The sequence below is a fragment of the Amyelois transitella genome, chromosome 3, assembly GCF_032362555.1.
Source record: "Amyelois transitella isolate CPQ chromosome 3, ilAmyTran1.1, whole genome shotgun sequence".
Lineage (NCBI taxonomy): Eukaryota > Metazoa > Arthropoda > Insecta > Lepidoptera > Pyralidae > Amyelois > Amyelois transitella.
In genome coordinates this window covers 4,012,331-4,039,911 of record NC_083506.1, presented here as the reverse complement: position 1 = coordinate 4,039,911, position 27,581 = coordinate 4,012,331, and the positions used below count along the sequence as shown (strand labels likewise).

The following is a 27,581-nucleotide window of genomic DNA, read 5'->3' as shown; positions in this document are numbered from 1 at the left end:
ATGATCTGGTGAAGTCCGCAGGGTTGGATGCAGGTCGCCGATCACCTAGCTCCTTTCAAGATAAATGCCCGTTCTTCTAATTACTCAGAGCACAAAAGTACGACACAATACAATAGGCTATTTGACTGTAATAAAAATATACATTTCTTTTATGTCATCAGTCTTAATATTATTTTTTTGGAGCGATTTGTAATAACGCGAGATAAAAATATTGCATTATTTTAACAAAATCCGTCTCAGAAAATTTGGTATTTTTATGCAGCTGTCACGTGACTAAAAACGAACGTTATTGGCTATTTCTATTATGACGTCAATTATCCATAAACAGACTGTGGATCGTACCGTTCCTTAGTGTTCGCTATTAGTTTTCAAGATTTTATAAGTGTTTGATCGCTCAGGATTACTCAGATAACATAGGTATTCAATAATGGAAACCAATTCCGAGAAAGCTGACAGTCGAAACCTACCAAAAGTGGACGCAATAATGGTTGAGGTCTTCTTCAAAGACAATCCAGATTTCTATGCTGCCGAACTGAGGAATGTGAAAACATCAATGTAAGTATATCTTGGTAACAACTGATCTTAGATCATGATCTGAAACCACGTCTTGCGAATATTCAAATCCATCGGCATAGAAAAAAACAGTTTCGTAGGAGATTTTATTGTTGTATTAGTGCATTGAGGCACTGCACAACATTTATAGGAACTCATTTTAATTATTTTCACACATATGACGTGGCACAAGTTAAATAAAACAAGAGGAAATCATAACTTTTCGAAACACCAACAAGCTTTGTATGATATTTACAAGAAATTTACGTCACTGCATGCCATGGCCGCCATATTGCTAAAAGTCGCGTTTTGGCGGCATATTTGAATATTGCATTTTCTTTTTCGATTTTTTAATAAAATAGCTGTACTAAAGGCAGAAAAGTATTTTTGTAGGGCTCCTTATAAACAGATAAATCCCCTAAGAAAGTTTTTAGAACTTTGTCAAATAGCCTATTACGGCAAAATATAATTTTATTTCTGTGAAACTCCCTTGTTTTCCGCCAGCACAAAGTTGAAATGATCTTGATATAGTTTATACAATATGTTATCAACTTCATGTATATTATTATATTATATAAGTGTATTAAAATGAAAATATTAATGTGATTTTATAATAAAATATTTTGATCGATTCTGTTTCTCATTCTCAAAAATTATTTCTCATAATTTATGTAAAATCAGGTTGTTAAATAAAATAAATATTCGTACCTTACTTTCTTTATTAAAAATTTAATATTACAGTATAAACAGTAAGGTCAATACATGGCAGTGATGTCATAAGTTATACTTAAAATTATCTGCATTCGCTATACAAATCCAAACAATCCTTCCTCTTTGCCAACCAGACACACTCTTGACACTCTAGAAAGCAATATAACCAACATTGAAATCTCACTAAACAGGTTCCACAAAACACAAACGTTACACGATTCTCGTGGTCCAAAATTATGCAAAATGTCTTTACATTTTCATATTACAACTTAATTCAAGAACTTATATTTGATTTTAACATTATTATTGGTCCGAAAAGTATAAGATTTGTGTTGCAAACCTGCTACAAAACATCAATAAATCTTCAAGATAAATAACAAACAATAGTGTCAAGAGAGAGTCGCCTTCGTCTGCCAAACATGAGCTTACTTCAACGCCTAATCCAACTAATTACACCAATCCAAGAAACATTTTTCTATAATGACTAATTTATTTTACATTATCAGACGAAAGAACACATTCAATTTAGATAACAGATTATTCAAATGTCAAATCCCAAACAAAATTTAGGCACAGTAATGAGACGAGGCCACATATTTGCAACGGCTATCAGATCATTTCAGCCCGAAAATAACTTCAATAGAAGTCTTATTGTTGATGGAATGCATTCCGATATTTACCAGACATCGTAACAAATGTGTAGCCTTAGAAAAACGTTTCATACAATTTCTATCAGTAATTTGCCTACACGAGTATAACATTCTTTGGGACAATGCAGCACTGTTCACCAGACTCTGCTAAAACGCAGAGTCTCAATCCGTGCGTCCTTACTCTACTATTTACTAGGAAACTACTTAGTGAAACTAAAGGCGTCACAGAAAAAAATAAATAAATATGACTCTATACAAAAATAACACATTTATATCATGGTGAACACCTGGGCGCGGTTCTAAAGCCACCGCCGCCTTCGCTACACTACTGTTGTACAGGCATAGTGAATGCCGGCGCTGAATTACATCTTAATCGCGTACAAAATCGGCTTAATATTCAACAATTGACTTCAATTTTATCAATATCTCAACAATTACAAAAGTGATCGAGGAGCAAGTGTATATAGATTATAATGGCTATTGTAAAAATACTCACATTACAAAATTACATTTCATCATCAAAATATTTCGTCAGACAATTTAATATTACGCGTCGTATTAAAAATAGATCGCGATCTCGTAACTCTTACGGTTAAACTTGGTCAACGACTCTAAAACCTCCGAAACTCTAAAAAAGCCGAACTAGCTAGCGTCTAATACTGCAACGGAAACGCGAAGTGCCAATGAAAACCTACGAATAAATTAAACTATTCTTACACACGACGGCCACCGCCCGGTCACGACTCGACGAATCGAACGCAATAAACACCTCGCTCTCACCTGAAAATATACACTCTGTCACGCAACAAATGGAGGCGGTCGCTCAGTCGGGCGTGGCGGGCGGCGGCAGCGGCGCCAGCGGCGGCGGCGCGGGCCGGTGCAGCGTGAAGCTGTCGTACACGTGCGCCAGCTCGTCCACGTGGTGCTCCTCCAGGCACAGGAAGCCGGCCAGCGCGGGCGCGGCGCGGCGCGCGCACGCCAGGCAGTGCACCACGTGCCGGCGCTCGTGCTCGCGCACCAGCAGCGCGTGCCACACCTCGCGCTCGCACACGCCGCAGTAGTGCGACGCCTCGCCCTTGGCGCGCCCGTGGAAGCGCACGGCCAGCCCGCGCGCGCGCACGGCCGCCAGCGTGCCGGCCGCCGCGCGCAGCGTCTGCAGCAGGCACGTGCGCATGGCGCGGTGCAGCCGCGGGTCCGACACGCGGATGTTGCGCGCCAGGTTCCACGTCAGGTGCACCATCGGCACGATCGACTTGAAGTTCTGCACCTTGTTCCACTCGTAGCGCTCGAGCGCGAGCGAGTACTGGCGGGCGGTGAGCGGCCCGACGTTCCACGCGATGTTGTTGCACCAGCCGGTGGCCTGCACCCAGTGCACGCAGCCCGCGTTCACCCACACGAGGTCGCCGGGCCGCTGCGTGAAGCGGTACACGGGCACGCCGTGCGCGCGCAGCTCCTCGGGGTCCGGCCACCACGAGCCGTGCAGGTACGACAGCCCGTGTCGCTCGCACAGCTCGCGCACGCCGCCCCAGTACGCGTCGGGCACGCCGAACCACTCGCAGTCCCCGGGCCCGATGTTGATGTTGATCGAGCAGAAGTTGTTGTTCTCCTGGTGGCCGGGCGTGCGGCTGCCGGGCACCTTCATGTATAGCTGCACCGTGTTCATGCCGAGGATGACGTGGCCGACGTGGGACAGCATGTTGGCGGCGGAGGCGACCCGCGCGAAGGCGGGCAGCTTCTGAAGCTCGGTGAGCTGCGGGCGCCACTTGCGCTCGTCGGAGAGGTCGACGTTGGTGCCGAAGCGCAGCATGCGCGCGCCGCGGCGCCGCTTGGCGGGCCCGGAGCCCGACTCGCGGCCGTCGGAGTCGGACAGCGCGCCGGCCGCCAGCGGCGCCGCGCCGCGCTCGCGCTCCTCGCGCAGCGACTCGTGGAAGGAGCCGGCCTGGTACTGCGCGTACTTGCGCACGGTGGTGTGCGAGCGGTGCGAGGCGCACGCCCACACGCGCCGCCGCCCCGTGGGGTCCCAGTTCTCGTCGGCCGACTGCATCAGCTGCGTGCGCACCTCCACCGCGTGGTCGGGCCACGCCTCCACGAGGGTCTTCGTCGAGAACAGCCCGAGGTCGAGCTTCAGCGCGGCGGTAAGTCCACGGACGACCGCGATAGGATGCTTCAGACAGAAATCTTGTAGTTGTGGCGAGAAGGCGTCGCGTTTGGATTCTACGTAAACGAAGGGCGCCGGCGGAGCCAGTTGCTCGGCGGATAAACGTGGCGGGGGCACAGGAGGAGGCTCAGGGGGTCCGCAACCGTCGCCTAGCACTGACCATGACGTGGGTGCACCGGCATTTTCCCTAGAAGAGACGAGGAAAATAAATTTAGTTAACTATTTCTTTTTAGTGATATAACAAATTCGTATTTCCAAGAATCAAGAAATAACCATCTTTACTGAATACCTATATACGGCACGCCACTTACTTGCAAGCGTCGAGGATCTGCTTGGAGCTCATGCCGATGTTGAAGGTGACGGGTTTGAGCGGGTCCGTCTTGAGCGGTTCCAGCTTGACGACGGGCTGGCGGCCCCCCAGCACGGCCTCGCTGCCGGCCGCAGTGGACGCATTCTCTGCACGAACAACAGATACCATCAATATAAGGCTACCTGATTTGTAAGGATAAAAAGATGAATAAACGGAATTAGATGAACGTTGCATGATTTTCGCAAATTTTATACTTGGACAATGATAAGTCTCATATAAAAACCACTAGACGAAGTTTGTTTTCTTATTTTCATGTAAATACTGAAGCTTAGTTTGGACAGAGCAGCCTCACACAAGGGATTGGTAAATTATGGTAAAAATAACATGAACCAGACTCTGTTTGAGTTATGGTTGATTTAGTAAAAACCAGTGTGATCTTTTGAACCACCTTTTTATGAAGTTTTTAAGATTGTGGAGATTAAGAAATATATTTTGGACTTTTCTACTCATTCTTTATTTTTTTTGGTAATTCATCGATATTTCTCACATAATAAGAGAATTGATTGTATGATTAGTACTGCAAGGCATCTCATTAACTTTGATTTCTTGTTATATTATGTTTGTAAGTGCAGCAGAAACAAAGGATATATGCGACATTAAAATTCATAGCGCCTCATAGTGACGACGTTGGCCGACCTCGGGGTTTCACTTTGCATACAGAGGTGTGTTTCCGGCATCATTTGCCAGGGCGAAAATATTATATTTATTGTTCGATGCAAATATCAATTATTTGAAACAATGAAGTTTTACGGTGTGGAATAACATCGTGAGGAAATCTGCACATTTAGGTAACGGATGTGTTATCCAGTATAGGTTTAGGTTTCCCTGCAATGGTTGCGGAGATGGGAGCCGCTTCGCGTAAAAACCTGACTCAACCAATGCAGGACCCATGGTCAAGGGAATACTCAGGACTCCGCTCCAAAGTGGTGAAAATATTACCGGGATTATACCCAGGTAGAATAAGAATGAAAATAAGGAGTAATAAAATATCTTTTTTGCACACTGATTGCAAAAACAAAACAGATATTGTGGAAAATTGTCGGTCCTGAGTCCATTTCTCCATGACTCAAGACGATTGTCAAAGATGTGACGACCTCTGTTGCAAACTGGTCAACACGCCGAACACGACACTGTTCGATTACCAACTTGAGTGATTTGCAATTGTTTGTTTCTATGTTTGATAGCTAACAGATTTGTATTCAAAAGCACTAAAAGAGGTAAATATAACAAATAATTTGTTCTTACTGTAAGATTTTCTCATTTTCATTTTATTTCTTAATTTAAAGGTGACACTACTCATACCAGTCAGGTTGACTGACGTACAGTTATGTCGACTACTGTGGGGACTGAGGTCACCTATAATTAAGTAGAAGGAGGTCCAAAGATATTATTATTTCCTATCTTTTAATAGAAAAATAAACTTCATTTGTTCACACATTGTTCATCATAGCAAAACTATACTAAATGATGATGAACAGTTACATCTATATATCCGTTGTATACATAGAAAATAATAAAATAAAAAAAATCAGTTTCTACTCTGTAAAAAACTGATACTATACTCACCGGCCACTGGTTCCTTCTTGATATCGGGTTGCGAGTCCGAAAACCTTTTCAGTAAATCTTCGGCCAGTGACTCCGCACTGTCACCGCCGGTCGCGTTGCTTTCGCTTTTAGTAACCTGCGAAATTAGAAAAATAATTATTAGTTGTTGTTTCTAGAGCGAGATAGTGCCTATGAACCTGCCGCTAGGAGGGAGGGGGACAGAGAATATGAGAAATACAAACCGCACGCGCTCTCGCGGCTTGCGCCAGCCGGTACTGCGACAAGAGTTGCTGCATAATTACCTGTGGACAAATCAAAATGTTACTTTAAAAAAAGAACGTTTGTGGCAACATGTATACAGATACATATATAAAGTTATAGAGATACTTTTGTGTGAATTAAAATTCATCGCTTCTATTGCACCTATAGAAGAAGAGATGAAAATTTTCGTTTTACAAAATTTAAAGAAGTATCAGGGTTTAATCATAATGCGTTCTTCTTCGTTGGAGTTGGTGGCGAAATAACACACATAATCCGTTAAAGTAGTATTTTGGGGATCTAGTTATTTTTAGCTTTACTGATGCAAAATAGGTACTTGTTGCGGCGGCGACAGATTGTGCGCATTCCGCTGCAAATGTTGCAACGTTTGCAGTTGGTGCGGCGTGAGCGGCGGCGGGGAATCTCTCGCGCCGGGGTACGGCGGGGGCGCCGCCTTGGGTGCCCGGGACGACATCTCAGCAGAGATCGGGAGGTTCCACGCCTCCTCGATAGATGGCAGTTGGCGGCGTCTGCGAATCAATAAGTATTCCTTTGGTATTTATATAATTAATTTTGATTGCAAATTAAGTATTTTTGTCATTAACTAGGTACTGCTTAATGTTGATGTATTTAGTAGACTTTTGCATGTATAGCGAAAGTCTACGAAGTCTCGGTGCCATGACAAAACTTTTGGTCAGATTTTAATATTTTATATAATTTTGGTGGCTAAAACCCGCGGTCAAACAATATATAGCCTTTGTTTATTTATCAAATTTCGGGAAACAGTAGTATACAACATACATGAAACACGAATAAGTAATGGGCTCTTAACACATTAAAAAGCTCTTTGTGCTTTGATTGAAAAATTAAAACATGCTAATTCTGCACATGTCATGAATACTCACTTGCCAGTAACCGAGGGCATCGGCGCGTGCGCCAAGTTCGCCCTTAGAAAAGCCAGTCTTTGTCTCAACGAGGCGTTATTGGCGGTCGCTGCGCTTCCGCCGTTGGTATAGCACGCAAAGGCATCCCTGGGCATCTGACAGCTCTCATACAAACTCCCAAGATTCGTCCAGGCTGCGGAATGGCCCTTGTCTAGTTGCACAGCGCAAATATAGGCTTGTAAGGCGTCCATGGGCTGATTCTGCTGTTGGTAAAGGACCCTGGAAAAAAACACATTTGTAAGCAAGTGTTTAAGTAGTCATTCCTATAAAAATATTGCATTTTAGTGTGGCCTTGGCCTACTTGTAGTAGCCTAGTACTTAGTACTTGGCCGACCAAGTGCGAGTCGGACTCGCGCAACAAGTGTTCCGTACCATCATCACTTTTAAGTCACTTAAATATACTTTTGACCAAACGAAGCCTGCTCCACAAACTAGTAAATACATAAATATGTATTTCCCATCATTGCAAACCACCTGCATAGTGAAACATTAAAACTTCATAAAAACTGGAACCGTTTTGTTTTCCTTTTTATTGAAAAATGCGAGGTGGTAATTGCTCGTGTCTAGCATGCCAGTGTCCCGCAGGCAAGAAATAACGTGCAGCTAACTGAAAGTGTGCGTGACGAACCGTAATCTAGGAGAATCTAGTGTGACACGCGCCTTGGAGGTGGTGACAGATTGCAGTCAATCAATATAGGTCTAGCCTGCGACTTTGCTCACATAAGGATTTATTATGAAAAAATGCAATGATGATTAAATAATGGAATGCAGCTGTGTAATTTCGTTATTAATTCATTTAGAGTGATATTAATAATATAGGAAATAATTCAAAAACGTTTTCAAGCGATGATTCTATTATACTTAAAAAAAACTATATTCGGCAAGCTAAACATTCGAGAATAACTCAATGGCTGGTATTGTATGATGAAAGTACAAACGTAAATTCAGTAAACAAGTGTGTGAAATGAAGAAGACAATAGCGAAACACACGACAAAACAGAATTCCGTAGTTCAACGCGTAATCAATTATCGCGACCCTAATTAATGTGGTAAAGAACTCAATAAAAAGGAAGTGGAATTTACTTTTTGTTTTCCTATCGCAATAACAAACACTATTGCAACCCAACGGAGGCAAGTGCATAATGAATTACATTTTTAAATTAATTGCATTGTTATTGTAGAAAGTTGGTATTTTATACATACATAAAATCACGCCTCTTTCCCGGAGGGGTAGGCAGAGACTACCTCTTTCCACTTGCCACGATCTCTGCATACTTCTTTCGCTTCGTCCACATTCATAACTCTCTTCATACAAGCTCGGCGGTTTCGGGTACTTTTGACCTGACCCTTTTATCGCTGTATATTACCCACTTTATCTGTCGATCTAGTGTCGTGGATACAAGCACGCTTTCTCGGCCTGGCGCAGCTAACGCGGTCGCGGTTGTGGCGTGTCACTAAACAGTGCAGAAACATGCAAGTGGATACTTGAGGGATTTGGGCTTTGCATTCAGTTATGCTCTCTAGGAAACGATTATTAAGTTGCATTACAGGCAACTAACTAGATGCAACTAACAAGCATTTACAATTAACATTAGCTTATACGTGTGGTCAATATTTCAGATCAATCAGTAAAAAACTAGGTAAAAAATAAAAGTATTCGATTATACGATCACAGACCACAGGCTATCATTTGTAAATTACATAGTGATCATCTACTACCATCTTGGGCTACCTAGTGAACCTTGTGTTCGACTCTAAGTTCGAAAGACTCGTCAAGATAGGCAGTGTGTTGACATAGCAGTACTCTTGCTACTAAATACAGCCTTAAATTCATTCATGCTCGAATCCTTATCGCAATTATCTTGTCCGGTTGCTTGTCAGGCCAATAATGTAATGCGGCCCTTGCAAAATCGTAATTTATGACCTGTCGTCAACATCCATAAAGGTGTCAACGACCAGTGACCACTTAAACATAATAATATGTAAATGACTTCTTGCAATATTAATAAAGAGCTGGCAAGATGCAGACTACACTGTTCATGTAGCTTGGCAAAGAGTTAATGGTTAGTAAAAAACCCGGAGTCATGTCAAAGTGCCGAGCGAATAGGCATAAGTATAATGTTTAACAGATTTTGTAGAATATCTTAAAAATTTGAAGATTCTTTTTGTTTGGAGCAACATCTGAACGATAGTTTTATTGTCAAGTAATGAACTGCAACTGTAATAATGTAAATTGTAGTTTAACGCCAGGCATAAGTAACCTAACTTATCAATCAGATCAATAAAACTATGAATCTCACCCTATCGAGCACCATGTATCTGCATTGCCTTCAGATTTTTCAACTGAATTCCTATAAACGATGAACGCGTCATGGACCTTGCCCTGGGCGGCGTAGCATCTCCCCAGAAGGTAGAGCCCCGCGCCCGAGTCTGGCTCCGCGGCCACCGCGCGCTGCAGGCACCAGATAGCAGCGCGTGCTCGTGCGCCGGTCTCGCCGAGGGAAATGCAGCGGTGGTACAGCCAACCTATAATTATTTTTGTTTTTATTTATATTAGAAAACCTCTTAGTAAAACCTGTCCGAAAAATATAACACGTAAATTGTTGTAGATAGAATATCAAATATCAAAAGGTTATCCAATCTCAAGATATATATGCATCCCATAAAAGTTATCATCACGTTTAGTTATACAAAAAAATCGAAGCCAGAAATACGAGAATACGACTATACATTTTAAGCGACTATAAGTTTTTGAATCTTATGTCCCAATTATCTGTACTTTTTACTGTGTATGTCTTTATTGGTGTTTAAAAAAAGAAAAAGTTTTTAAATTGTAGAACGTCGTTGAAAAAGCAGATTAGAATTGAAACCCTGTTTTCGAACTTAGTAGGTATACAACCTACTAAGTTGCCTTATATCAGTGGGTGCGTTAACCCTCTGCCCTTCGACTAAACGCCTGAAGGTTAGCACTGCTATGTATTATAATATTTTACCGAAACGATTTGTAAATTAGTTACTTAGTGAGTTTAGTTATTCTAATCTCGAAGCAAATTAATGCATATTTGCATTCGGTAATCACCAGTAAACCTGTTCCATTGCACGAGTAGATTTGTTATAAAATTTATTCACGTGTCAGGATTTTGATAGTATCTATAATAAAAAAATAATAAGCAAGAACGTCCTTACCTAATTGTCTGCAAACATCTGCTTTCAAGGACGCTGATAGCTGTGGCTCCTTCAGCAATCTTTCATATGCGTCTCTTGCCGATTTGCGAAGTCCTCTCGCTTCAAGTAGGTGAGCCGCGTGGAAGCTCAGCTCCAAACGGGTGAAGGTAGCATCTTGATGTGGCGCGAGTTTGGCTCTCCTGAAGTGGATCGCAGCGGAGCCCCAGTGCCGCCGCGCTTTGAACATCAGCGCCAGCCGGAGGTGAGCATCCGCCGCCCGTGAAAACCCTGGAGACACGTATAGTGCCATCTGCAACGCCTTTGTCGCCCTGACACCAAAAAATCATAAAAAACATCCGTCGCGTTATAAAACTAACGACGGCATTTCTTGTAACGAATTCCAGAAAACAATGGCACACAATAAAGCTACTCATTTGCATCATAAAAGCAGTGTTAATAAAGGCGACGTTATTGCCTAGAAAACAATGACAAATTGAAAGATTGCACTTGACTCTCTTACAAAGAATGCAAGAGTTATAAATTAATATTGAACGTACACAAGTAAATAAATAGTGTTTTGTTGACGGCATAAAAATGTGAAACAACAGAGACCCTACATACAATGAACATCATATTTCACTGCTTTTTTGTGTAAAGACTATAGAAATATTTTAGCGGACGCATCTTAACAACAATGCAGAGCCGAAATGTTTTTGTGAGATCAGAGAACCTATCCATCCCAAATTCTAAACCGGTCCGCTTTTAATGCTTTTATACAGCTCAACAGATTGCATTACGCCTCCACCGTAGTTCAATGGCAGAGGTGGATTCGTCTTTATTATAGCGTCAATCCAAAAAGCGTAGAAAGTAAAAAATAACAACCATTTAAGTAAATTTTGGAGACTCGTCAAAAAGAACTCGATCGTGAGGAGAATTGGAATTAATGAAGAATGCAGCGGAGGCGTCAAGGTGCGTGAGTTTACGAAAGACAGAATTAAGGCGTCCATAATATCAGTAAGGTTATAGAGGGGCGCATCACCGAAGCGTAACGTCACCGATGCGCCCGGGGTCGATGACCGTCTGAGGCTCGTTCGTGCAATCGATCGGACGATGCAATGCAACAACGTCTAGACAGCGATCGCGGTCCGAATCAGACGCCTATACTGCCTTTATTTAGATGACCTCGGCTGACATTTGCGAGCCGAAACAAAGGAGCGAGACAGGTGGCGTTCGATGTAACCCCGGTACCGAAGACTAAAATTAAATAACGATTACACGCACACATGGACGGGTTGCGGCAAGCCGAAGAGAGCTTTCACCCGGCTCGTGGCCCGCGGCATTGCTCGACATACATAATACTACATCCGACATAACTCCTTATTCATTGTTGGAACGAGCTATGATTGCCGGCTGGCACGCAATATTCAAAAGTATCATCAGCTTGTTGCTCGCACTGCCTCGCACCCTCGCCACTTCCCCGTTCCTCCGCCGGATACTCGAGGAAACTCAAATAATATTGGTCGAATTAGATTGGTGTGGCAACCGTACCAATATCATAATAATGAAGTGGCTACCAATTATATAAATATGTACTTACTGTACAATGTACTTATTTCCTTTTAAATTGGATGTTTTTCACGATACAGTACCTACAGATAAAGATAAGAGTTATAAATCGATTCAACGAGCAAATAACTTGCATCACAATTTTCAATGAAAGCCAGTGTTTGTGTGCACATAAGTACTTCACGAGTTACAATATTGATAAGGTGCTTCATGCCCATCCACACACACGCACGGAACGCACGATAAGGCAGTACATAACCGATTCGAACGCTGATAATGATTTTCAAGCTACATATTTCACATACGAAATAACCAGCTGCAAGATATATAAACGTGTTGTTAATCTAATTAAGAAATTAGGTCTGTTTTAAGACTTATAAAATAACAATAGGTAGTGAGATAAATAGTAACAGCTCTTTGGTGCTACTAGGTAGTAGCGGTTACAATATACCTAAACGAGATTATACTATATCAGGTAAACGCTGAAGGTCGAAATTATCTCTTGGTAGTAAACTTGATCAAACATAAAAGTATGTAGGTACCTGCATAAAAATAAATGTGAGCATAATCCATGGCAGGCAATAGCGGATCGATATTCCGGCAGCTACCTGCGACGTAACCATAGCATTATCAGGCAGGTAAGGAAATTATGTATACGATTCAATACACCATTATATTTATATATATGGAATTTCTTTCAACTTGTAGCTATTCAAACCAGTACCGTGAAATAATCAATTTTAAATCGCTGAATGAGTGAACATCTGGTTGAACAGCATGCGATGAAACATTGTTTACAATGTGCATTTCGTTTTGTGCTTACTCAAGATATAAAAAATAATTCACCTACGCAATTTCTAAATTAAAACATGGACGTGGTAACAGCAGACCAATTATTTTCAGTTAGTACAAAGATCAAATATACAGAATAAAACATGAATGTTGACTTCGATTTGAAGCCATAAAGTAGTTTGTTTACTAACAGAGCCATACTATCGTGACTCGTGACCGGTTAAATAAGAATAAACTCGAAGCTTTTTATCATAAAGATAAAAGCATCGCCAATAAACAGACATTATAGAAGATCGAACTCGAGCAATAAAGAGTAAGTTTAAAAGCAATGACGACGGCAATAAACCTTGCATTTATTGTGGAAACTGAGGAAGTGTTGGCATGGAATGTGGCCAGCGATTCAGCTGTTGGTGCGCGGATTCCGCGGGTGACACGGGCCGAGGGGGGCGAGGGCACTAGCATGGTAGCTTGCTCTGACCTACTTTTGCACTCGCCGCGACTCAAGGACGGATTGACTTGCTATTTATAGAGTTCATTCGTCGTCATAGCATCGCACTCACTTTACATAACTGAAGTAAGCAGTCGGCGGTCGCGAGGTGGACGTTTACTGCACGTGATAACGCTGGCGCATGCCCGCGCTCTACTTTCCCACGGAGGCGCCGTTCAAGGGGAATTCATGCTGAGCTGTAATAATAATCCATTTCCCTATAAACAGGGGCTCCTTGACCGTGAGACTAGGGCATGTTGTGTCATTTCAAATAAGTCTTGAATTTAAAGTACCTATGTAGGTACTACTAGTATTGTTTTGTCACGACTTGCATTTTATCATGGCGGAACGTTTTAAACGTGCCTCGTAATGTAATGGATGCATTGAACACTAAGTTGCAATTCACTTTGCTATATTGCATCACGACCTTGGTGCCAAGGCAACCGACTGCATAAAGTGCACTTGCGCGAACCACATGAATAAATTAGATACACACAATCTATTCTGTACTTTAAATTAAACAACTTCAAAAAAGTCCAAATTTGTTTGAATATGAACTATGTATGTGGTTTTGTGAAAGATTTCTCAAAAAGTCATCAAATAAAAATAAAAAAAAAGTTCCTACAGATTTTTCAACGAATCGAGGTAGATGACAAAATATTATAGGTGATAATATATTATAATGACCCATAAGACGATCATAGATTATTCAAGAGTCATTCAAAAGAGTTTCCTTAAATTCAACGGCAGTCTCTAGGCAATAGAGACTTCAATATTTGTACCGCTATTCTCGGAAACACATTTTGGAGATGGGACGGCCATACTTTTGAGGTCGTTAACATTTCCAAGTGCGTCGACGACGTAATAGTTGTGTTGTTGTGAATACATTATTCATAAATTATGTAAGTAGTAATACACAGTAATTGATAAAAAAAAAAGCTACGTAGGTACCTTGGTATCTAAGTAATACAAATTACGCAATATGTATAATATTGTGTTATTTGGTAATATCGAAGCAAATAATATCAATTTGAGCTGTGCCATACTGGTTGATAATGAATGAGGGCCCGTTTATCGCTCGCGTCATTCTAGTTGACCCAGTTTCGGCCTATTCGGTACCACTTATAAGCAAATATCCTACACGAAATGATCTCATGCATGAGCGATATTTCTGATATGTGCCGGTATTTTCAGTATCGCCATACGTATGTATTACCTAGTATCCAAAAACTATCAATTTTCTTAAAAACGTAGGTAGTTTCACATATACATATCCATATTTTAATATCTACATACTAAAGGTATTAAATCGTTAAATCGAGTACTTACACAATAAGCCTAGTAAAAGTCGGGTATGTAATTAATTGGTGAAGCAGCGGAAACAATGATTGACATTTTCCTTTAACAATCTCATTAAGACTGTGCGGCCAAGCAAAATGCCTTCACAAGAAAAACAAAAAGAACAAAAGACACGTTCTTGGTTTTCTTCCAAAGAAAACAAAGCAGTAATCCCCGAAAACGAACTCGTACGAAACATGTTACATAAATTATTTTACACGGCGAACTTTAAAACTCTGTTCAATTAAACAAAATTCTAATAATTCAGTGAAAGATTTGTTTTGTTATTATGGATTATGTAATAAGAGTCAATCGATTAAATATACCAAGCAATTATGACATGATCATTACCTTTTGACGCCATTGGGAAAATTTTACCTGAACATTAGTGAACTAATTAAACCTTTACCTCAAAACTTAAGATTATTCCCAGTAGTCCGCCCGTAACACTGTCCCCCGGGGTAACAACTGTGAATTTTCTTTTCAATTTGACAACTGGCAAATTTTCCCACCTGTTCCCATCCACTTATACTAACCTAACATAAGAGAACAATATTTTTATATGTATAGAACATTTTAATGCTAACTTCGATGCGAGATATGAAGAGATAATAAAGGGCTATGTTTCACGCCGCGTGATGCAATTATGCATGCGATGTGCGCATGTGTGCGTAGACCTTGCTTACGGTACTATTGAGACCTAGGTCATCCGTTGTACACGATCGTATTTCATCCACAGGAAAGATATAAATAATAATAAATATGAAATAGAATCCTTGATGGAATCGATATATCTATCAAGCATCACAAGAACTAAGTAAGGATAATAAAATTCAATTTAATTACCAACAATAAAATATATACATACGTAAGTATACTTGTCTTTGCAAAGAAGACAGTGAAAACATCTTTAAATCAGACATTTTTCGCCTTTGGCACGACAATAGACTGTACAAGTTGTAAATTGACTGAACAAAGGACACGACTTGACAAAAAGGTCAATTTAAATGTGCTAGCAAATGCAGCTGCTGCAGGATGCAGAAACAAATTGAAGTTTATCATAAATAAATAGGCTCTTTTAAATTATGTAAGTAATATATCTATTATTTTGTACAAAACAAAAAAAATGTGTTTACTTGTGCCCTAAGCTGCACGAGAAGTAAGAGTATGCGGAAATGAACGGCCGATGTCAGATGCAGTTGCAATACTGCAACACAAGCACTATATGACACCGATAAAAACGCAGCGCTCCGCAATATTATGCGGACTCCATTATTGAACAGGTTCGCCTTGAATACTGCGGTACATGAAACATATTTTATAGTCATTGTATAACAGATGGATGACAGACAGGAAGCATACGTCGAATACGGAATACGCGTTAATGACAAATTCGTACTTGAACTACATTTATTTCTCAAATCTACTTTGTAAATTAATGAAATTGCGTGTTTTTCATTTAAATATTTAGATTCAAAACTTCCATTCGAAGGCACGTATAAAACATGCAGGACGCAGTTCCCCTAACACAAAGTGAACAGAACATTCTGCGCTATTATTACATTACAATCGGCGGAGTGCCCTTGATAACAACCCCATACGATTGAAGCACACAAGTGTAGTAACAAGTCCAATACTTATTTACATGCAGCCGAATTAAAAACTATGCCCCATCCCTTACATTAGAGAATGGAAGGGTTGAACCCTTCGTGAACGCAATTTTTAAGCTACGTAGTCATGTCGACGTCACAGATTGTTCGTCGAACAATAGCTAGGGCACTAGCACATACTTGCGAGACTTCACACGCACATCGTGCATTCGGGCCCTTTGTGCGGCGGCGGAAGCGCGGGGGGAACAGACCTAACGCTCAATACTGACGTAACAGCATCTCGCAAGCCAAAGCCCTTTCTATTGCTTTGCATTACTCCCTTTTTGCGGTCACCCGCCGCTTTCTAATGTCCATTGTACGCAAGAACTGGTCGGCTACAAGTAACTTCGGACAGACATCCGTGAGAACAGCTTGACTGCTCGCTCGCTAATTGCATATGCCTGTGAACACAATGAACTGTGAATGATACTATAGGTACTTGTTATTTATATGTGCCTCGTGTGTGACAAATATACTGGGAACAGCGGGCAGAATTTAGAGTAACACGATTTTGCAGAAATTAGTTTTATTTTAGTACTGACATATCTTGCGTAACGTACAACTGTTGATATTAACGTGTATAATTATCTTATACACATTGGTGTGTGTTAGCAACGTTGAAGACATAATTACCCGAATGTTGAAGACGAGTGACGTATATCTATGGCAATTTGCAAATGTTATTTGGTATCATCACTCACTAACAAAATGAAGTGTGAATTACAAGCACACATTTGTAATTTATTTTGTTGGAATACCTTTTCAACAGAATACGTGACGATGAAACTATATACAGATGTCTAAATTATAAGTAATCATTGCAAAATTCACAGTATTTTCCTCAAATGAAAAGTCATTTTTTTCATTTAAATTTAACAATCTGTGTTATTTAGATGCTCTTTCAGTACATAAAATAAAGACGTTAAAAAAAAATATTTACTTGTTAATTTATCATTGACAACAATTTCATCCAACGTTACTATAATAGCTCTGTTGGTACCAACTTACACACGCTTTTATCTACGAAATTGTGATAAGCTATCAATACTCGTAATCGCTGAACCGACTGGGTGCTATTTCGTATAGTATAAAATAAACATCTAAATAGGGAGCGTGGAACTTCCGAAACAAGAAGCAGGCTTACTTATCACCCAGGCCCACCTAGATATAGTATGACATGGCCGTAATAGGTAACAATAGTCGGTAACGAGTAACAAAAGCAAATGGTTACTCATACGTCGGCCTTGCAGAAGTGACGTCGCGCCGCGCCCGGCCGCCGTGACGCGACGTGACGTACAGCTTTTTTCGCGGAAATTCCACCGCGGCCATCGCTCTGGGATTTCTTGCGAGGCTTATCACCGCGAATTAGACAATTTTCGACTAGCCTTTATCATTCCATTAGGTCAAAATCGACATTTCGCAATTGCATCGTGCAGGTCAACACTTGCTCGTTTTTCGGACTTGGAATTCATTGATTATAAATAAATCGAATAAAAACTGATAAAAATTAAATATTCCATTGCTGCAACTAAACTTTCCCCAGTTTCATGTTTCATTGTCTTCGTCAATTTGATCGCTGGTAGGTATAAGTTTTCACTTACGTTCAATGTGAACAAATATTATAATTCAGCGATACTGATCTCTACCGACACATCTGAAAACGAAACCACTAGGACTACCTTTTGTTTTCAGATTTTTCGGTGTGTTTGTACTAACAAAAACTAGGTCATGCCGCTTGACACAGTTTATGCCCTGCGTGGGTGGCTGCCCTACAGAAGTGGGCGGGACACTTACGTAACCCAAATAAAACCAAAGGGTACTTTGCTTGCAACAGAGGTTTCGCAACTACGCCCTACGACTCAATAGGAGTTCATAACGTTTCAGACTAATTCAAACGAATAATGTTTGTTTTAGGTTAACATTCGGCTATCCGAGCGAGTGTTGACGAGGTCATTGACAGGACGGAGGCGGGCACGGATGCAGCGAATGCACTGAGCGAGTTCCGGTGCACTACGCGGCAGGTATAAATAGCGTTCCGTTAGTGTCGACGACCGCTCATCGTCCCCACAACACTAGCCCTTAACTTTTAATCCCTGACCTATTTAATACAGTAGAAAATTAACTAGGTACAAGATGCGACTGCCTTAACAAAATTGAAAAGCTAACCCCTCAGTTAGAACTCATAACGCTCCAACCAAACCATTACAACGGAGCGCTCCTAAACGAGACGAGGGCGAAGATGGCGGTGCGGGTGGAAGGGAGTAGAGCACCAATATTGCATACGCCCTTTACAGACAACTCGATAGAAGTTTGGTGTGGCTCAATGCGCGCGCGGGCCCCCGACGAGACGGCGCGCAACTCGGGACGGTTCTATCCTATGCGTGAAGGGCTCGTGCGTACGTGACGCAGCGCACGGCACGAGGTACGGGACGGTGGGCCCCGCCCGCACATCTTCCACGGTTTTGCTTAGATGCACTGTTCGGGCGACTAGGGTCGGAGACCCGAGTCCTTTACTGCGCAATTACAGAATCTTCCTGTCGCAGCCTAATTTGCATCAACGAGATTAAATACGAATACCGCTATGCTTGATAGCCATGAAACTTCACATAATAGAGGTATACTGTAGGTTTGCGAGTCTCGTAGTTGATTTCCGGTTATACACCGCTATTTTTCGCTGTTGCTATGAACCGGTCGCTGAGCAGCAAATAGTTTTTTTTTTTTTATGTTAGGTACTCATTGTGAATGACGTATTATTTCACACTATAGTGCAAATGAAAAGTAATTATACTGTGGACGTACAATATACAAACTATGTTACTTCTCATGTCGAGGCAAACGAACACAATAAATCAATAAAAAAAATCATAACACCGATTATATCGCGAAATACTAATACGCTAACGAAGTCGTGCAAAAGTGAGGTCAATGTCATTGCCAATCAGTCGATGCACATACAAGCGAGTTTTTTTAATTGTTTATGTACTCGCATATCAGCAGGTAATAAATGGATAAATATAAAGTGAGCACGCGCCGTCTGCCCGCATAAATAAACCGGTCGTCATAAAACTTGTCACTCCGGGCCAGGAGTGAAGCCGCAGCCCGGTTTTGCAATACACATGTCACTGGATAATGAACTCATTCCGTTGGCTGAATAGCGATAAACATCCCAGAGAAATCTTTGCATAAGCTAGAAGACAGTGTAGTACCGGAACCCAGCCTCCGGTATTGGTGAAATTAAGTTACCGAATGCAATTACTGTCGTACAAACTGGCAAGATTGTCGGGAAATTTTATAGCTTTCTATGTTCAGACCGAGTTTTACTGGGGACAGTAAAATTAATTGCCATTTCCACAAAGCTTGCTGAACATGTGCAGTTAAATACTGTCATCCCAATTGTATTTAATGAATGACTTATCCTTAATTTGTTGGAAATTTTTAGGTATTAATGACTGCGTATTAAGCAAATAAAATCCAGACGCATGAAAAGGAAGACGAATTTCAGGAATAATTCGGAGACTAGGAATATTAAATGTTACATCAATTAGACAATTTTTAATTTATAGATGAACAAAGGAAGCTAGTAGAAGAAGCAGCTGATGTAATGACAGGTGTGGTAACAGCCGGCATACACCTGCTTCGGGCACGTGCCTCACAAGCTGCTCTAACAATTACTTGCATGGCATTCATTACCACATACCCATCGATATTCAACGACTTGACATTACCTAGGCGTGGATATAATACCAGCAGCTGACTTGAAAATGTCGGGCTAATTGTGTTAAATAAAAGTAAAACAATCCGTAAAGAAATTATTGTAGAAGCCGACAAGATAGTAGGTAATAGGTTAGTATATTTCCAACACGAATGGAATATGATAAAGTAAATTGTATGGATAAATTCTGTTTGTAGGTTGTTTGTAGGAATTATTCCAATTTGACCGAGAAATCTGGAGCTTTATTCTCAAGTATTCTTGAGGTCTTCGAATAAATGAATCCTAATATAGAATATGAATAAATGTTTTCGCTAACACAAATATTATCAAAATTGGATTTGTGATTTCCCAAACAGCAAAATCTTTAAATGATAATTGTTTAGCATGACGCCAATATTTTTCGGGATTGCCCATTTTTTTGTTTTCATGGAAACGCTATTTCCGGTAAAGATAGACAAAAAGAACTAGAAGAGTATACGGATACTAATGAACAAGTTTTACGAAACGGGCCAAGCAAGTCTAGTTACTAAGAGGGCTTCAGCGACGAATACCGTTACTGGAAGCGGTTTGCAGTGCTGTGTAGATAATACGGAGACCGGTCCTCGACCGATAGCCAATACTATAAGCCGTGATAACCATAATCAATGTTCCGATGACGCACATCAAGATAAGACAAAGAGATAACTGCGCTGGTTGAATACTTTAGATTTATATTAAACTTAATGCTGATCTCTTCTACCTTTTTTTAATATTGCCAGATTTCAAACAATGTGTGTGATTTGTAAAAATTAAGTAGGTAGGTAGGTACCTACATATATTATCATTCTGAACGCATCACTAGATTATCATATTATTTATACAGTAAACCGAAGTTTCTCTGAATACAGGACTTCTGTCGTGTCTTGTATATGCATGTCACTGTCATTTAATAGTTTCGAAGAAGCAAGCTTCAGTTGTGCGTAGGAATTTTTCTTCACTTGGACTTCAACTCTTGCATAACTTCAGTACTTCCAGTCGTAACAGTTTGTTACGATTGGGAGTTTCTGACAACCTAGGTGGATTTTCCAGATTTTAGAATAGATCTACTTACTATGTAATTAATGTTTCCGGTCTTAGGCTTCAAATAAATTCGTCACACTACGCTCGTCATGAATGACGTGCAGGAAAAATGCGCGAAATCAACAATGAAGACAGAGTTGAATGAGTCAACGGATTTTCTGTAATGATTCGTACGTAACCATTAATATGACTATGATGACTAAGTCATCAAGTTACACTTCTTGTGACGATGATGAAGAGTTGTGAGTAAGCCCGAATAAATGTCTGTAACCCAAATCTGGAATCCCTAATTCGAGATTTGGGTTACTTTCTATTGGAAAGGGCCAATAATAATAAAACTTGTGTTGTCTTGCAGGAAAGATGATTCTACTCAATTGAAAGACCAGGTCAAACGTGATATTCTATTAGTCAATTGTTTACATCCGCGTATGTAAGTAATGCACCGTTAAGCCGGTGCATTTCGAACCGGCGAAAGTACGTGCCTTGTTTTATAACAAAGAGTCTATGCAATAGGTAAGTACCGCGCTGCATGTAAGTACTAAACATAGGTAAGTTGGTACGCCAAAGGGAGAGGCGAGGCAGTATGGCATCGCGTGCAGCTTATGGCCACACTCCACCGACCTACATTTTATGCGGCGACGAGCTCATTATTTACTAGGCATAACCGAGCACGCACCGTCCACCCTCGCGAGTTCGAGACCACCCTTGTCGCTCTTCTTATTAAAATGTAGCTTTAATTTGCATCTGCCCGTTGGGTGCGATGAATGGGGAGGATGACGTCGGACGGCTACCTGCAAAAATTCTGCAAAAAAGCAAACCATGCACACTAACAAAACGTAACCATTCGACGGGACCAACTTCGGAGCCGTCGACATAGGTGTCTACATTTTGGAAACAAAACACATTAGAAAGAGTCGCGTGCGGACGCGATAGAGGGATATGAGCGGCAGGTTGTGAGAGTGAGAGGGCCGACGTAAACAAAACACGACCGGGAGCTTCGACCGCACTCACCATTTCGGAGATCCTTAGATCCGGGGTGGGCAAAAGAAGACGCAGCTGCCCACGTAGTGAAGAGCGGGCACGTTGTCAGCGAGAACAGCACAAACACTCAGTCACACAGGGTGGTACGGAGCACGCACACAGCACATACGAACACGACACGTCCCGTCCTACACTACGTTCGCGGCTCGCGCCGATGCAGTTTACGTCACCGCATCCCGCTCCCGACTGGCAGCGCGGCGTGCGAGCGAGCGACGACCTCGCGCTGCAGCGTGCACCGTCCCGCACCCCGCAGCCGCGCCCTGCGCCCCCCTCCCGCGAGCCCTATTACTGCCTCACCCCGCGTGCTCGTCCTACGTCCGGTGAATCACGAATGTCGACACGACAATTTACGAAACGCTTCGGCCGATGCGCGATAGGATGCCGAATGGAATCCGAACCTGTGTTAGTTCCACGTTAGTAGTCACAGTATTTACGTCCTATCCCAATTGAACCAATGCAAGAGAGAGACAATAGCGAAAAACGAAAAGTTATTTTTGATATCACAATTTTTTTGGTTTTAGGTTTTACTCATATGATAAATGCAATTATTTTATATTACATCTTTTTGGTTGAGTGCAAAAAATTATAGGTATAAGAACCACAGCCTGTATACTGATTTAAGTAGACAGAATAATAAAGGATTTTAGGATGAAAACTTTTTAAATTTTTATTACTAAAATAAAAGTCTTTCGATTTGTTATTAACACATTTTTTCGTTAGCTTTTTTTGGAAATTGACCCCGAGAACTACCGAGTAACATATCTTTTTAATTATTTACTTACTGTTTAAATATTTCTTAAGACTATAAAAACTTGAGATTCTTCTTTTATGCCATTGGGCTAGCAACCTGTCACTAGATATTTGAATCTATTTATTATTAGCTGAACTTTCTTTCTCTCTGTCTTTATCCAACAGACGTAATTATGTTTATTTGTAAACTCTTCATTGCACATAAAAAACAATCATTGAATTTAAAAGAACATGTACAATGGCGGACTTATCCCAATTGGGATTTCTTGCAGTTAACCAAAAATGTTTGTATGTACTGCAATATTGGAAAACATAATCAATGTAGTAAATAAATTGGCGAACTTATTTTTCTGTTATTTTGCAGTAATTATAAAATATTAAAATAAATACACTGCACAATAACACTGGTAATAATAACACTTTTATATCACACCTTTATCTCTTAAGGGGTATAGATTGCCAACAGGCACATCACATCACAGCAATACTAATAAGACACGTTCAGCTGGATGGCTTAGTGATGATAGAATTGAGATTCAGACTAAGTCACAAGTTACAAGCCCATCGCCTCAAAGAAGAATCCCAAGTCTATGGGCCTTTTCACTGATTCACTTTTACAATCTTTATCGGAAGGGAAAAATATTTACCTGGCATCTAAACTAGCATGAAAACTTGCACTAATGAATGTACTTAATCCCTTAGTCTCCCTATAAGATGTAATGGAGTAGTCCTATTAAGTGCCAGAACCAAATGGCTCTCTTTTCTTTGATATTGATATTAATAATTCAATGTTAATCAAAATTAAATATATATGTTCACTCACCATCCAAACGCATTATAGTGATAATAGCAAAGTCCCAAGCCATATAAAAATAATGGATCCTTCCAGTTGTCCGGCTCCAGTGCATAAAACTTTTGATATGCCGACATTGCTGCAACAAAAGGAAAATCTTAGAAAAATTCGAGTGGAAGTGGTCCTATTTTAAAGAGTTGAAGACAATAAGGATCTATCTATGCATCCTTATTTGTTGGGGTTGTTTAACCATTCGACCATGCAAAGAGTGTAACTCTTTGTGATGACAGCTCTACCCTCTGAAATTCCCTATGAAGCTGGCATAGTCGCACCAAGTGTTTTGGCAAAATCTAAATTATTTTGGGCTGCCTGTCTGATACTGCTCTCATTCCTCTCCCAACCATAGCTTTGTGATTACAGGTTGTCAAAGCGATATCTAGTTGACATCATTCTCATCTGATAAATGTAGGAAAAAGGACCTCGTTCCCCAAAGCATAATAATGGTGGAGGCAGTGCATTCTGGTTTGCATACATAAATAAAAAAAGTCTGAATTTATCTACCTTTAGCATAATCTTCTAAGAGCAGATGAAAATGTCCCAGTTTACAGTAAGTTTTGGGATCTATGCAAATATCTCTTCTAGCACCAGGTGAACACGCTCTTTCTTCCTCCTGTTGAATAAAATAACACACTATTACTTAAATTAACTATACATACATAAATATAGTCACGTCTATATCCCTTGGGGGGTAGGCATAGCCAACAGTCTTGAAAAATTTAAAAAGACCACATTCAAATAGTGCCATAAATGATGAAATTGAGATTCAAATAGTGTCAAGTTGCTGATGATGATGCCCAATCGTTAACAAGAAAAATCCCAAGTTTATTTCCTATCCTTAAGTTAAAGGCAACTAAAGGAGAGAAAATAAACTTGGGACGACATAATATTCCTATTCTTAAATGCAGGGGAACCAAACATCGAAATAAACTATTTCTACTACTATTTAGAGGTAGAGCTTGATTGAATAATGCACTGGCAAAGAATTTTAACTATATGAATCTCAATTCTAGCCATATCATCAGCTGAACATGGCCATTATTATCTATGGTATTGTTACTGATTATTTCTTATTTTTTTAAACTGACATTCAATTATATGCCAGTCTGGTTTATTGTATAAATAAATATTTATGGTTCACTAGAGTATTATTTCCATTCCTACAAAAACTTGGGAAATCGGCTTTAGGCCCCAAGACCACACAAGGAACATACATGCCAAATATCTTGACCAAGCAGTTTGGGTTTTGTGTTGATATGTCAGCCAGTCAGTGTGCTTTTATTCTATCTTTGTACCAAATTTCATTAAAATAGGTTCAGTAGTTTAATTGTTACAAATATACAAATCTTTTCTCTTTATTATTAGTTTGGATTAAGATTTGTTAAGGTAATGAATTAAACAATAAACAATCCTGAAATGATTTTGGTAAAAAGAAACCAAAAAATACATTTCTAAAATAAAATATGGTTAATGGCTAAATAAATGAGAATTGCTGATGTATTTTATGGCAGTACAGCAGTCTGTGGCAGCTTTTGCTATGCAGTCACAAAATCTTGCAATAATCTACCGTTGTCTCCAACTAGAAATTGTAAAGCCAATAAGTCATAAAGCAATATTTACTTAATTACCAACTTGAAAATTAGCAGCCATACTGTTGTGTATTAAAGTTTTACAAAAAATTTTATTAAACATATTTGTTTACCTAGTGTATCAGTTTTAATTTTTAAGTTACATTATTGAAGATATAATTAGATTTCTAACATACCATAAATATCATTACATTGTCTAACCCTACACAGGTAGACAGAGCCAACAGTCTTGAAAAGACTGTAACGTCATGTTCTGCTGTATGGCTTAATAATCCATTGTTAAGCCATACAGCAGAACATGGCATTAAGATTCAGACAATTACAGCAATTACAGGTAACTAGCCTATTGCCTAAGAGAATTCCAAGTTTATAAGACTTTCCCTTGGTTAACTAAAAAACAAGTATAAAAATCTTTTTCTCTCTGTTGTTATTAATTATGCCATGTGTTTAGTTATTTTATTCTTATGGATTGTAATTTATTTATAAATTAATTCTTCAACAAACTGGTATCAAGATTTTAAAATTTTAACTACCTTAATAAAAAAAAAACTTTGGTGCAGAATTATACCTTAACTTGGACAAGCATTCCCTCCAAGTATTTGACAGCCTTGAGGACCAGAGCTCTTGTTCGGACATGTTCAGTTCCACGAAGTTTCAGGAATCCAAACTGTCGGCTGAAAATTAAAAAACAATATCTATAGCCAAAGAAAATAGAGGACTTTCTATAGGAACATCAAAATAATACCTTAGACCTTCAAAGAAACTTTTTTGGTCAGGTTTAGTTAATCCTGTTGTTTGAATGATTGCATTATTATTCCAATACATTTGTTTAAATTATTTTTAGGTGACTTATAATAAAAAATTGTCTTAAAAAAACTCATTTGACTTTATTTACCATAAAATTATACATGGATCTACATTCACAGGAATTTCAAAAATTTTACCACAGTAGATGTATGTTTATTAGAACTAAAAATCCAGTGGATTCAGAGATATGTCAGTCACCCTTTCTTTAATCATAAACATAGGTAGGTGATAATAAATGATACTAACTGATAGTTTACTTCAAAACATGAAAACAACCTTGTCTTTAAGGAAAATGTTTGCCCCTACGACGGGCAAGATGTCTTTTAATGAAATTAATTAAGAAACCATGGGTAGAAAATTTGGTACCCAATGGAATCAGCAGTTTCATCACTTCTAATATGTATGTATGATTTTTACAAGTTTAGGTTATTTTATGCACCATTGTCAGATAAAATTTTCACCAATAATGGGAAGCGCTACTGAACTTTGAATAGCGTTTTTCAAAGCTTTTCAACAGTTTAGACCAACCTGTCCAATTCAGAAAGAACTTGCAACTCTTGAGAGGTTAGATGCAACTCTTCTTTTTCGTCCATTTTTGATAACCCGAATCTTTACAACATCACAAATTCGTCAAAGACAAAGCATTATCACCAGGCACAATAAAACCAAATTACAATCTTCAAGATTTGGTTCATTAGAGGGAAAGCAACTTTTTTCCCCTCAGTTTTGTCAAAACGAAATCAAATCAAAGCAAGAGATAGTAGAATAGGGATGTGCGTTTTTACGCGACCAGGTTTCTATACCCAAGTACGTACGTATACCAGTGGTAAAAGTGTTCATTTTATTACAGTATAAATATTAGTTTTTATTAATATATTCAATTATATTTAAATAATAGCTTAGACTAATATATAAGTGTATTTTTTAAATGTATATGCGAACAGCGCAGTCTATCAAAAGCTTGCGTAAACTAGTTACTATTATTTTAATGGCGTGTTATAAAATAAGCTACTCGTAGGGGCGTCTACACTATATGATAAAGATGACACAAGATGTCTTCATCCCATCTTAAAATGAAATTGTGTAAAAGACGCAACTAACACTCGACAAAATTCGATGAAACATCATATTAAAATATCCTTCTTTTTGAAGTCGTAACAAATACTTGCCTGAAAACCGCATTAAAATCGGTTCAGCGAAACGCGAGATAGGCGCGGATAAACTTGCATATATACAGAGCAAAGCAAACTGAGAATCTTTTTTTATGGCGGTTAATCAGCACACCGTTCATATGAACGATTTCCGTTCGTAATTTTTTAACGTTATGAACTAGTACAAGATGATTTAAGTACCAGTATATTAACATCCAGTGGTACCAGTTAAAATGTACTAAACTTACGCCCGAATACTGAAACGTTACTCAAATATTTAACGGCTACTTAAATGTTTGAGTAGCTCTCAAACACAAAATTCGTATTCTCAAACGTAAATTATAAGCATGTGTTAAATTTAAATGACCCCATAATTAAGTTGCGATCAAACGCCACTCAGTGTAAAATTGGTATACTGAAACGCTACTCAAGGGTAG

The 27,581-nt window shown here is 39.7% G+C and overlaps 1 protein-coding gene across 2 annotated transcripts; it reads right to left on the bottom strand.

Moving 5' to 3' along the window:
- Positions 1 to 1,245: 1,245 nt before the first annotated feature.
- LOC106133513 (lysine-specific demethylase 6A) lies at positions 1,246 to 26,742 on the bottom strand. 2 transcript variants are annotated; one of them, XM_013333265.2, is made up of 12 exons: positions 26,522 to 26,742; positions 25,755 to 25,860; positions 24,102 to 24,210; positions 23,571 to 23,679; positions 10,375 to 10,682; positions 9,489 to 9,714; positions 7,150 to 7,407; positions 6,582 to 6,774; positions 6,229 to 6,288; positions 6,008 to 6,122; positions 4,383 to 4,527; positions 1,246 to 4,258 (listed from the first exon to the last, which is right to left on the bottom strand). In XM_013333265.2, the coding sequence occupies exons 1-12, from the start codon at positions 26,584 to 26,586 to the stop codon at positions 2,737 to 2,739; spliced, it is 3,216 nt and encodes a 1,071-aa protein (XP_013188719.2). In that variant the 5' UTR covers positions 26,587 to 26,742; the 3' UTR covers positions 1,246 to 2,736. The 2 variants fall into 2 exon arrangements, with proteins under 2 accessions (XP_013188719.2, XP_013188720.2); XM_013333266.2 differs by lacking the exons at positions 23,571 to 23,679; positions 24,102 to 24,210; positions 25,755 to 25,860; positions 26,522 to 26,742 and adding an exon at positions 21,968 to 22,520 and having other exon boundaries at positions 1,247 to 4,258.
- Between the last annotated feature and the right edge of the window lie 839 nt (positions 26,743 to 27,581).